The 12,415-nt window shown below is 35.4% G+C and overlaps 1 protein-coding gene across 1 annotated transcript; it reads left to right on the forward strand.

Moving 5' to 3' along the window:
- The first annotated feature begins 10,220 nt into the window (after positions 1 to 10,220).
- Positions 10,221 to 11,825, forward strand: LOC140036385 (uncharacterized). The gene is made up of 4 exons (XM_072077772.1): positions 10,221 to 11,044; positions 11,227 to 11,362; positions 11,456 to 11,640; positions 11,744 to 11,825. The coding sequence occupies exons 1-4, from the start codon at positions 10,221 to 10,223 to the stop codon at positions 11,823 to 11,825; spliced, it is 1,227 nt and encodes a 408-aa protein (XP_071933873.1).
- Positions 11,826 to 12,415: the final 590 nt, after the last annotated feature.

The raw sequence follows: 12,415 nt of genomic DNA on the forward strand, positions 1-12,415 counted from the left end.
ACCTGTACTTGAACTGGTGAGTGTACCACTCCCCTCACTTATTGCTTAACTTGATTTCTGCATTTGCAATCTGTGATCTGAATGATTGTACTATCTGTTTAATCTGTTTGAGATGAGGGTGTACTTTATCACACTCGTTCTCTTGTCTGTCTGTATGCCTCTTGATTATATGTAATCTGTTATCTGTATCTGAGTCTGTTCGGAAGTCGTTTGGAGACTGGTATCCAACGACTTTTCTGTGACCTCTGAGCTCAACACCTGTGGCTAGTTACTCAAGTCGGGCCGGCAAGGGCCTGGTCGATTAGATAACGAACCACGGTAGTCTGTTTCAGGAATCTTTGGGTATTGAGACCCTTAATTCCGGTATACTCGAGTATTATCACTTCTGTTCTGTTCGGCGTTCGGGCCCGGTAGGGGTATGTTTGGTGGACGAAAATTGGTGTAAAGTGGGGTCTACGGATATGTTGGTTCTATGTACGTTGACGGAGAGTCAACGGGTTCGGATCAAGTACTGTAAATGGAAATCTGGCTCCTGAGAGCCACCTGTATCCTTCCTATTTGAATCATTGTGTCTAACTACTTTACTTTACATCTGGCATGTGTACCTGATTTGTTAAACGTGAAATGCCATGATTTTACTACTATATGTCTGGTACCTCATTGAGCGCAAGCTCACCCCTTTTTGTTACCTTTGTTTTCCTTACAGGGTTCCATGTTTTGAAACCAAGATTTTTGGAAGAAAAGAGTTGAGCTAGTTGTAGGACTTCTTTTGTTTATGCTCCTCTGTAACTGAAACCCTAATTGTATTTTGTGTAGCGTGAATACTCTGGCGTGTATTTAGTTCATTGGTTCAAGACTCCGATGTAAATATATGTATAAGTGTTTAATCGACGTCCCGTACTTCCGTATGGTTTGGTAAGCTCTGTTTAACCCTTGGTGGTCTCCAATTGTTCGTTTTCGTTGAGTTCTCACGCGTACTATATAGGGTTTGTGTGAATCGACTCCGTAGTCCTGGCGAGAGTTGGGCAGGCAATCCGCCGAACCCTTTGGTTCGCCTTAGGGTGAGGTGGGGCTGTCACATATATCATTATATGTTCAAGCCTTTAATCTCAAAAGATTTCAATTCAAGAGGTTTAAAAATTAGTTGAATCATATTCAAGTGATAAACTATTTTTTAATTCTGAAAAATTCTTTAGCGACAAACCATCTATTGCTAAACGGCTTTAGTGATAGATAGCGACAGTTACTGATAGTCTGCCCAGAAAATTAGTGATAGATTGTCGAACAGCCCCTTTTCTTCTTTGAAATTCCAGAATAAAGCACATAATTTTTGGTAACTCTTTTAATCTAAAAATCTACATTTTATTCATAATAAAATATAGCTATAATTTTTTAAATTTTGAAGAACCAAAGATAATAAAATAAAATTAGAAACCTTTATTCCTTAGGAAATCCTATTTCTTAAGAAATCCTTGTTGGTTTCCAATTTTACTTTAATTCCTTTTGTCATCAAATTTCTAAAAACTATTTGTAGTCTAAATAACACTTTTTTTATAGTCTAAATAACACTTTTCATCATCTAATGACAAAAATTTTGGATCAAAATCATGGCCAAATTTTTACAAGAATTATACCCAAAAAATTTTTGGTCATTGAAGAATGCAAAAACACGTTCTTTTTCCAAAAATTTTCAGCAATATCAATCCATAAAAAATCAGCCATAATCATTAGTTAAGAACAAAATTTCACCCTGATCAAATATCTCATAATTAACCATAATTGTTGAATTGACAATTTCATAAAACCGAATATTTGATCCATGAAAAATACTAATTTTTCATCAAATTTCCAGCCATGGAATTTGTTCAATTTTTCTGGAAATTTAGACAATAATAAAAAAATCTTATTTTTTTGATAAAACCAATTAGATTCAAAATTTTTTCGTAATTTTAATTTTTTATCAAAGTAATAATTTTAACTAGATTAGTGCTAATTATTACTAAGACACCTCCCACAAATTGGTTGAGAAAAAACCTAGTTTTTTACCAAAAAAAAACTTGCTCCAATAAGAGAATAAGAGTTGTTATTTTTTTTTTATTTTTTGGACGAATTTTGGGTATTTTTCTCTCAAGATTTTTGTCAAAAATCTCATAAGACAATTTGTGTATTGATTAGTCTTGTTAACAAAACTTTAGTGAGTTATAGAAAAATAAGTTGTCCATGTCCTTATGAAAATATGAAACTAATTTCCCATAGAATTCAACTTCTTTATTTTAATATAACACTTGTATTTGGAAGACTTAAACTTATTTTTACTATAAATCCCTCAAAATTAACTTGTCTCACAAATTAAACTATAAGTTATAAAACTTATTTACCTCCCTCGATGTTGGACTAAATTACAATCAGCTCCTTCGTAATATGAATAGCAAGGTAGGCCTATGCTTTTAGCAAATAGTCAGCCCGGCAGCCTACAAGTTTTAAAAAAAGGAAAAATTCCCAAACCTACTGTGTGCTTCTAAGCACGGCAGGCATAGTCCAACGAAACTATGCTGTCAAATCAATGTTTGTGTGTTTTCTTTCCATCTATAATCTAAGGAATTAGCCCTATAAGAACACACTTCTAACTTTTTGCTGCGCGTGCACTTATAGCTCACATCATTAAATTGACTATTACTTGTTAAGCAAGCACCTCACATTGACTGGTTGCCAGTATGTAGAATGTTTGACAATAAATAGAATGTTTACCCGAACATATATCACTAGTAAAGTAGTAACTTGCCTAAAGTCAAATGTAAGGCTCGCATCAGTAAGATGTACATCTCCTGTATTTGGGTCAACATCAACTCCATTAAGGAAGCTAAAATCGTATTCCACCTGCGCTATTGGCAAGTAATGTTAATACGTCTACCTTGAGATCCTAAAAAAATATAATGACAAAAGTGGATATCATTACAATTCTTGTCCTATTTGAAACCATTTTCGTACCCAAAATATTATGGCCGAATTACACTCCAAACTAGGCACTTATAATCTGTTTAAAATAATTGCGAAACCCCTATCTGGCCTCTTCCCATCCCCTCCACCCCTGGACATGACATTAGATCATTGACCCTGGCTTTTCTTCTGGCCCTTTTAGTCCCAAGAAAGATTTTTGCTATATTTAGCCGTTCAACTGCTGCCCATTTCGCATCAGAATGGCTATATAAGGCAACTTCTCTTTTTCCTTGTTATATGACGTTGGCTCGGATGAGGTGCTTTGAATTGTTCTTATCCTAACTATGTAGAATCTCAACTATGCATGTATTAGTCTAATCGATGAAACTAGTAAATGGCAAGGCCAAAAGTATGTTTGACACTGAATTCCTGGAGCTAAAGCACATGCACATCGATATTGTTGATTTTGGCTTAATTGGCGACTTATGTGCTTTATTGAGGTAGTCTTGATCTAGTTGTTAAGGGTAGATTTTAGAACATAGAAGTTTAGGGTTCAAATTCCCCTTTCTTCTTTTCACTTCTTAAATCCTACCCTTCTTCTGCTAAAAAATAATTTTTAAAAAGAAAAACTGTGCAATGCACGGGATGTGCTCTCTTATTCTCAAAGAAGGTTATATTTAATATAACTTTAATGAATTGAATTGTATATACAATCCGAATTCCGAGATTCCGGTCGACCAAAATGTTTCAATGATAATGTATAAGTATGTATAGAGATATATTAGAACTACCCATATTTTCCTAGTTTAATGTTTATGTAAATTAATTTTCTTACATTGTACGTTCTTTTCTCCAATTAGTATGATCCCATGAAGTTGTTAAAGTCCTCATCCTATACTAGCTAATATTGGTCTCGAATTGAGTGGTGCTAATCTTGCATTGTTACAGTACCTGAGTTTGTTTTCAAATCATGTATTACATTTCCAGGCAACCACAGCTAAGCTTTAGGTCGACAATCAATGAGTCATGTAGCAAAATAGAAACACTCTGTTCGTCTCATTTTCTTTTCCCACTCAAAACTTATACAGCTCTTTTGTTTTCGTGGGAAAGTGACCTAATCTCTGTAGTCTCTCTCCTCATGGTTCTTTATTTTTCTTGTTTATATAATAAAATTTTTTCTCTCCTAGAATTTTCCTGCGAGAGTTTTTCTCTCTTAGAATCTTTTAGTAATAGTTTGCTCTCTTCTTGAATTTTCCTTGGAAGAGTTTTCTTTGTTTTCCTTGATTTTCTTTTCTTGTTAGATATGTGTTTTTCACACATTTGTTTTATCAAATTTGGAATTTCTCACATTTGTCTGCTCATATATAAACCACATCTTGGGGTTTAAAAATAGCATATACTACATCAACTTGTTAAAGACATGCATAGATCTTGGAACAGTAGAGATTTATATATTTGTAAAAAAAAATTGAAGTTTACGTTGTTAACTTTTATGAATTCTTCAGATTTGGAGTAATCCTTTCTATTTAATTGTTGCATCTGTTACGTGTCCTTATTATAGAAGATGACATTATTACAGCTCTCACTGAATAAATAAAATCATCATATTTATAAAAAATATTTATTTAAATTTCACATATCGTATTTTAGGACTTATTTTTTATATCAGGAAGTTTATTATATTTAAATTCTATAGTAAAGTAACCAGGAGCTACGGCTGCTTAAACTATTATCTTCATAAAGTTTTGGCTTTTTTATCCATATTTTGTATTAAATAATCCCCTTCAAATAGAAACTTTAACTTGACTTAATAATTTTTGTAATTAAATTTTCTTGTAATCAGTTTTTTTTAATGATTTCTCTCTTCTAACAAAATTTACCAGTTCTAATAAATTTAAATTATTTTTGTTTTTCATTTGTAGTAATTTTCTGTGTTTAATTTTTCAATTGTTTCGTACATTGATAAATTTATTAATCACTCAAAAGTGAAGATTTGTTCTTGACAAAATTGATTCCAACATTTTTTGTGTTTAATTGAGAATGAATAGGTGGTGTAAGTGTATGATCACAGTAAAAGTTTAATAACTATCTCAAAAAAAATATGTTTATCTTATTTTATGCATTGCAATTTGTGTGATGAGAAAGATCACATTTCATATAATATTTTTGAAACTTCATATGGTAGTTAAATGTTTAGAATCCAATACTTGGTAAATTTTATATCAATGAGTATGTGAGAATATAGTTGATATTTCTTTCTCGAATTATTATCCCTCGCATAGGTTCATAAGTAACAAAAAATATCTCGTGTTGATGTATTGGTTCAAATACAAGTTAGTTACAAATTTAAATCAGTGCTACGAAATTCTCTATTCAATTGTTTCTTTCTTACCCAATTCCATTTAAATTAGCTAGCTATATCATCAAAATGGATATTTGGTCAAGGTGTCTAAAAGTTTACTCTAGCTATTGGTGCAAAATATACGAGCAACCATATTGATCAAGCATAGTTGAATGAGTTCCCAACTAACCAAGTCAACTATTCCTTATTTGTTTACTTTAGTATTACAAGCTTTTCATTCTTTATTTTTTTAACTAATGATTATCTTCAATTACTGCTATATGAATACAATAAGTTTGATTAGTTATCAAATTTCAACTTGTTTCCATAATGATAAACCTTTTACTACTTTTTTTCTGAACAATGACTTTTCTCTATTTCTTATACGAACAAATCATAATGGGTGGTTTAAATGATATAAAACTATTTTGTTTTCTCTCTTCCTTACATTCAATAATACGAACATTAGGAAACTGGAAAAATTAATAATAAAATGCATCTGGAGTACTTGGACTGAATTAACTAATTCATATTTATCTTATCTCGAATGTAAATTTGATTCCATTGAATGTGCAGATCAACAAAAATACATTTCTTTTTTGTGCAATACATTTCAAATATTCAAGAATAGGAAAATTGAAATTCTAATTTGGCACTTTTAAGGTTTCTCTTATAAGTATTATATTAATGTTATAAAAAATCAACTGATTTTTAAATTAAGGGTATATATTAGTTTTGTGAACTTGTTCCCCTAATTAATGCTTAACTACTTTTAATTAGCTCTTTGTTCATTCAATTCTCTTTGTAGGAATATTTATCAAAAGCATAGAATTACCAGGCAAATGTAGGAAACAGAATACTAGTTGGTCTAGAATTCAGAATTCACTTTTGGGAATTCACATGAATTTAATTTTGGAATGAGCAACATAGCTCACAATTCAGGCCTGCATATTAAACCATTAATTTTTTTCGAAAGTCATAAAACTTGAGCTTATTCGTATTTCACAAGATCATGACTGATAATTAAATCCAAACCGGAGAGAGAGAGAGAGAGAGAGAGAGAGAGAGAGAGAGAGAGAGAGAGAGAGAGAGAGAGAGAGAGAGAGAGAGAGAGAGAGAGAGAGAGAGAGAGAGAGAGAACAAATCCGAAGTTGCATTTTGATAAATTAATGTGAAGCTAATATCAATTATGTAAAGAGGTAAGATTTATTCTACCCTCATGTCTTGTAATTTCTCATTCTCAATTGGACTAGAAGGGGTTAAAGCCAAAACCCCGTGATTAAAAGGTTTATTCTACTTGATACTCTAAATGCACTCGATAAGCACACTAAAAATGGAGAGTGAATGATTCACCCCTTAAATTGTAAAACTACTGCAAAAGAAGTTTACCTTTTACCAAAATAATAATAATAATAATAACACCAAGATAACTTCATATTGTGTGCCCTTAGAACACCAAATAGACAAACTTTTATAAAAGAAATCCCGCAATACATTTTCTTCATAGTAGCTAATCTTCCATTAAATGGCCAAGGTTACTTCCACAAGTTACTATTTACTATACATGCCAACAAACTTGACTTCACGTGAACCAACAAACACTCTTCCTCCGTTGTATTCTTGCACCAAATTTACAATAATATTGCTATAGTAATCTTCCAAATTTTTTATCAGTAGTATTTCCCCAAATGAGTCAAATTTGTATCCAAAAGGTGTAGCATTGCGCTGTTGTTGTTGAACAATCTCATTAACTGCCACCCAAAACTTCCCCGGCTCTGGGGCTCTTTTTATTTTCACGGGATTTCCTGGCAGGTTTAATAGAGCTTCAGTTGTATTTGCTTTTAATCCGGTGAGACAGTACTTTTCGACTGTTTTAGTACTGAACTCTGAAAACAACACAAATGTACGATCAGTGCTAACCACAGGTCCTGCTGGTATAGAGAGCCCATCTAGCAACACCTTCAACTCTTTTGTTATTGGATTATACTTGATTAATCTTCCAGTTGAATCTAGAACATAATTCCCTTGTATGACATTTCTGCACAAGATTATTTGAGTTGCTCAAGTTTTTCTATTGAGTTGATGAGGATATACAGATGAAAATATGGATAATTTTTTTTTAAAGTTAGGGAGGAGATGGGATTTAGGAAGTAGGGAAGGAAAAGGAGGAATTAAATCTATAAGCTCTAATTCTTGCGATCTCAATGTTAACCACTAGATCAAGGCATAATCAGTAAAAAAATATGGATGATAATTGCATGGTTAGTGAATGACTTTGAACAAGAATTTTGGCAAAATTGAATTACCCTTGATGTAATTAGTACATTATATTTGACGTATATCTTCAGTACTATAGAACGAGAGTAACTTTATGCATCCCCATTCCCTACTACATTTTTCATTGTTCCGAAATTGGAAATTTAGCATTTTTGAAATTAACAAAAAATTAGAAAATTTTATGCAATAACTGTAATAACTAAAAAAGCGTTGAGAAAGTTACCATTAAGTCGTATTTCCGTATTGTCAAGACTACTGAATCCTAAAGCTATGAGGACCAACGAGTCTGATTGTTCATTTGTTGTATTTAGACATATATGAAAATAAATGTCTAAGATTTTTATATTTTATGGAAATTTTTATTTTCTACCTTATCTTTCATGTACAAAACCTTCATTACTTTCTCTGTCTCTTTTTTGGGTCAAACTTTCCATGGTAGAACTCATGAACTACCAACATCAACTGCTTGTAAACCATATAATATAGTTCTTTAGTGTCTCTTTAAAAAAAAATTATTTAGTTATATTGGAATAGACTTTTTCCTTAATCTAGAGCACTATAAAATTGTGTAACAACATTTCTATAAGTAAAGAGATATACACTTGAAGAAAGTAGTTTTTAAGATTTTAAGCAATATTTGATCTAAAGTTTGACCGTTCACAAAAATATGGTCGTAAGATGTAGAAGACATATTTCATTAAAAATCTCAATTTATATTCATAAAACTTGTGCGAAATGCATGGCAGTCCCGTCCAACAAAGAAAAAGTCTATGGCCTTGTTCCCAACAACTTTTGATTGTGTAAAACCTGATTTTAGAAAATCGGAATAGAAAAGCACCAAAATAAATATATCTCATTTTCAGCTTGTTTAGGTTTAAAAAAACCCAAAATCAGATTATAAAAAGTAATTGATTTTTGGAAGCAAAAATCAAGGGTCAAGTGGCTCAATAGTGGGGATCGGAATACAAGGTATTTTCATGCAGTGATCAAGCAGAGGAGAGTACAGGGGACAATACACAGGGCGAAAAATTCGTATGGCGAATGGGTGGGCAAGGATGATGACATAGCACAGGAGGCGGTTGAGTATTTCTCTGGCCTATTTTCGGGGTCTATCGACTCCTCTTCGGGGGATTTAGTGCATTTAATTCCGTCAATGGTCACAAGTGAGGAGAATGCTTTTTTGGAAGAAGTGCCTGACGTAGAGGAGGTTCGACATATGGTGTTCACCATGGACGGGGAGAGTGCGGCGGGTCCGGACGGGTTTATAGGGAGTTCTTCACGTTCGCATGGGATATCATTGCTCAGGACCTGCATAGAGCGGTGGTGAGTTTCTTCTGTGGAAATGAGTTACCTAGGTTTATTACTTCCACCTCAATTATTTTGCTACCTAAAGTTTCAAATCCCCAAGATTTTTCTAAATTCAGATCCATTAGCCTCTGCAATTTTTTCAACAAATTATTATCCAGAATTTTAATGGGGCAGTTGGGCTCTGTTATACCGAGAATTATCTCGCCCCAACAGACGGGGTTTGTCAAAGGCAGAAACATAACGGATAATTACTTGCTAGCTCAGGAGTTGATATCCACCATATGCAAGAAGGCAAGAGGGGGGAATGTTGCCCTAAAATTGGATATGACTAAGGCATATGATCGGATGTCTTGGAGACATATTATTACCATGTTGCGCGCATTTGGTTTTAGAGAACGTTTTATAGACCTGGTCTGGCGGCTTATTTCTAACGTGTGGTTTTCAATTGTTATCAATGGAACATCACACGGATTTTTCAAATCTACCAGGGGGTTACGGTAAGGCGATCCACTATCCCCAGTGCTCTTTATTATTGGTTCGAAAATGCTGTCACGAGGGCTCAATTCTTTAGCATTGCAGCAGAATTTTGTAGGGTTTTCAAGTCCCAATGGGCTGTCCTGTCGTCACGCATCTAACTTTTGCTGATGACGTGCTGATTTTTACCAATGGGTCGATTACTGCTTTAAAACAAATCATGCAGGTGCTAGAGGCGTATCAACTTTCCTCAGGACAACTGATCAATGTTCAAAAGAGCGGATTCTTGGTTCATCCTACTTTATCCCTAGCTCGGAAAAGAGTGATTGAGAGGATTACGCAATTCACTAGACAGGAGTTGCACATTCGCTATCTTGGCTTACCTTTGTATTTGGGAAGGAGCAAGTCAGCTTACTTTGAAGAGGTATGTCAAGCGGTGTTGGTTCGAATTATGTCTTGGAAGTCAAGGTTGATATCCCCGGGAAGGAGAATAATTTTGGTAAAGCATGTGCTCGCATCCATCCCAGTTCACTTACTATTAGCCGTGGTATGTCCCGTCTCGATTTTTAATCGAATAGAGCAGACTTGTGCGAATTTTCTATGGGGATCAACAGTGGAAGGGACAAAGTTTCACTGGATCAGATGGTCTCAGTTATGTCTTCCGGTTGAGGAGGGGGGAGTGGGTTTCAGAAAGTTACGGGATGTGTACTCGGCATTCTCTTGTAAATTGTGATGGACTTTTCGGACTGGAAAGTCACTTTGAGCACAGTTTATGCGAGCTAAATACTGCAGGGACCTTCATCCGTGCCAGGTGGAATTGCGAAGATTTGACTCATCGACGTAGAGACGAATGTTAAACATAAGCCGATAGGTGGAGTTAGCCATGCTATGGGTGGTGAATGCAGGGTCATGTAATTTTTGGTATGACAAATGGTTGGGAAGTGGAGCTCTATGTTTGAAAGCTATAGTGAACCCTACCCTCTCCGTCAAGGACTTCCTCACTAATGGGGAATGGAATGGTGCTATGCTTAGGCAATATATACCGCAAGAAATCATCGCTCTAATTCTAGAACACCCGGTCCCAAGTGGAGATCACCATGACGAGTTGGTATGGAGCCAGACGGCGTCGGGAAAATTCATGTTGGCATCGGCATTTCAGGAGGTCCGTCAAGCTCGAAATTACTCTGTCTTACACTCTCAGGTATGGCATCCTCGGATTCCGTTGAAAGTTTCATTCTTCATGATGCGTTTACTGTTGGGGAAATTGCTTTTAACTGATGTCTTGCGGAGGGTTGGAGTCCAATTGGTTTCAAAGTGCTTGTGTTGCCAAGAGGGAGCGATTGAGACACTGGAACATGTGTTCGCGGAGGGACAGGTTGCAAAAGATGTCTGGAGATATTTTGGTAGGATATATAGGGTTACACAACTTGGCTCGTCACTACGGGCATGGCTAACGGCTTGGTGGCTGTTCTCCCCTCGGCAAGCAGTAAGACAGTTTCTCTTCTTGATTCTTCCCAGTTTTATATGTTGGCATACTTGGAAGGCTCGGAACATTGCATACTACGAAGGAAGGCAGATGTCAGTGGCAAGAATTTTTCATGCCATTTTGTTAGATGTGATAGGGGTGGTTGAGATTCAGTTTAACCAGAAGCTTGAGGTGCACACGTTTCTTCAGCTATATGAGTGGACAACTCAACAAACATTGGGGTATAGTTTTCATCTGGTGTGGTGGAAGGCGAAAGAGGCGGGATTGCTAACACTAAATACGGATGGATGCTCCAAGGGAAATTCATGAGTGAGTGGTGGTGGGGAAATCCTTCGCGACTCATCGGGATTGCCATTATTTGCATTCTCAACTTACTTTGGGAAACTTTCGAGTTTGCGTGCAGAGGCATTGGCCCTGGTAATGGGCTCCGTTTGTGCGTTCAAAAGCAGTTTACCGATGTAAGTATTCAAGTTGATTCCCCAGTTCTCGTTGGGATTCTTCAACGCCGGCTCCAGTGCCCGTGGGTGATACGACAGGAGGTAGACCATATTTGGGGCATGATTACTGATACGGCACAAATTTCTCGTTGGGATTCTTAACGCCGACTCCAGTGCCCGTGGGTGATACGACAGGAGGTAGACCATAGTTGGGGCATGATTATTGATATGGCACAAATTTCTCATTGCTACAGAGAAGCAAATAGGGTGGCGGACAGTTTGGCAAAGGTGGGTGCGTCCAGCCATAACAGGAATGTCACCATTTATGATGACTTCAATGCAATTCCAAGACAGACGCGAGGGGAAATTCGCATAGACAGGTTAGACATGCATTCTCTCAGGCGGAGGAAAGTAGGCTAGCCTAGGACGTTGGCTAATTCGGGATTCTTTGCAAAGAAGTAAAAGATAGATTTACTGCTTCAGATATAGAAGATGGTGCTCTCGTACCAGTTGCTTAGCTTTTCATCAATTGGGATTTCCAAACTTTCGTAGAGTTACAATGTAGCATGTGCCATGTGATATTTTCCTTGAATTTGGGTTTGTTGGCAGTGAGATTTGTATATTTATAAGGGGAAACTCTGCCAAAATTTTCTTAAACTAAATAAAATATTTATATTTAAAAAATATTATACTTAAAAAAAAAAGAGAATACATAAGATAACTTTTTTAATATTGAAATCTAAAATCAAGTTTTAAAAATCAGTTGAGAACAAGGCCTCTAACTTCAATTGTCTTCAATATTCCAAAATTAGCACTAACCTTGATGATACTTATGGGTTAATAAAACAGAATTTTGCCAGGAAAAGTATTGCTAAGTAACATCTAGAAAATTGATGATGTACCTTAAATCAAATGTTTGGCTGGCATCAGTTAAATAGACATCTCCTGTAAGTTGATCAACGTCAATGCCATTAAGGAACTTAAATGGAACACCACCCGCACTCTTAGCAATTAGAGTAGCTAGTCCACCCTCAGGTCCTACTTTAAACAGACCAAGAAATGCATCAACAATATAAAGAACTCCATTAAAATTGTTGAAGCTAAATCCAAAAGGCCTTCCACATGTTGGTCCCAAATTTGGGTCTGTTACATCAT

The sequence above is a fragment of the Coffea arabica genome, chromosome 2e, assembly GCF_036785885.1.
Source record: "Coffea arabica cultivar ET-39 chromosome 2e, Coffea Arabica ET-39 HiFi, whole genome shotgun sequence".
NCBI lineage: Eukaryota > Viridiplantae > Streptophyta > Magnoliopsida > Gentianales > Rubiaceae > Coffea > Coffea arabica.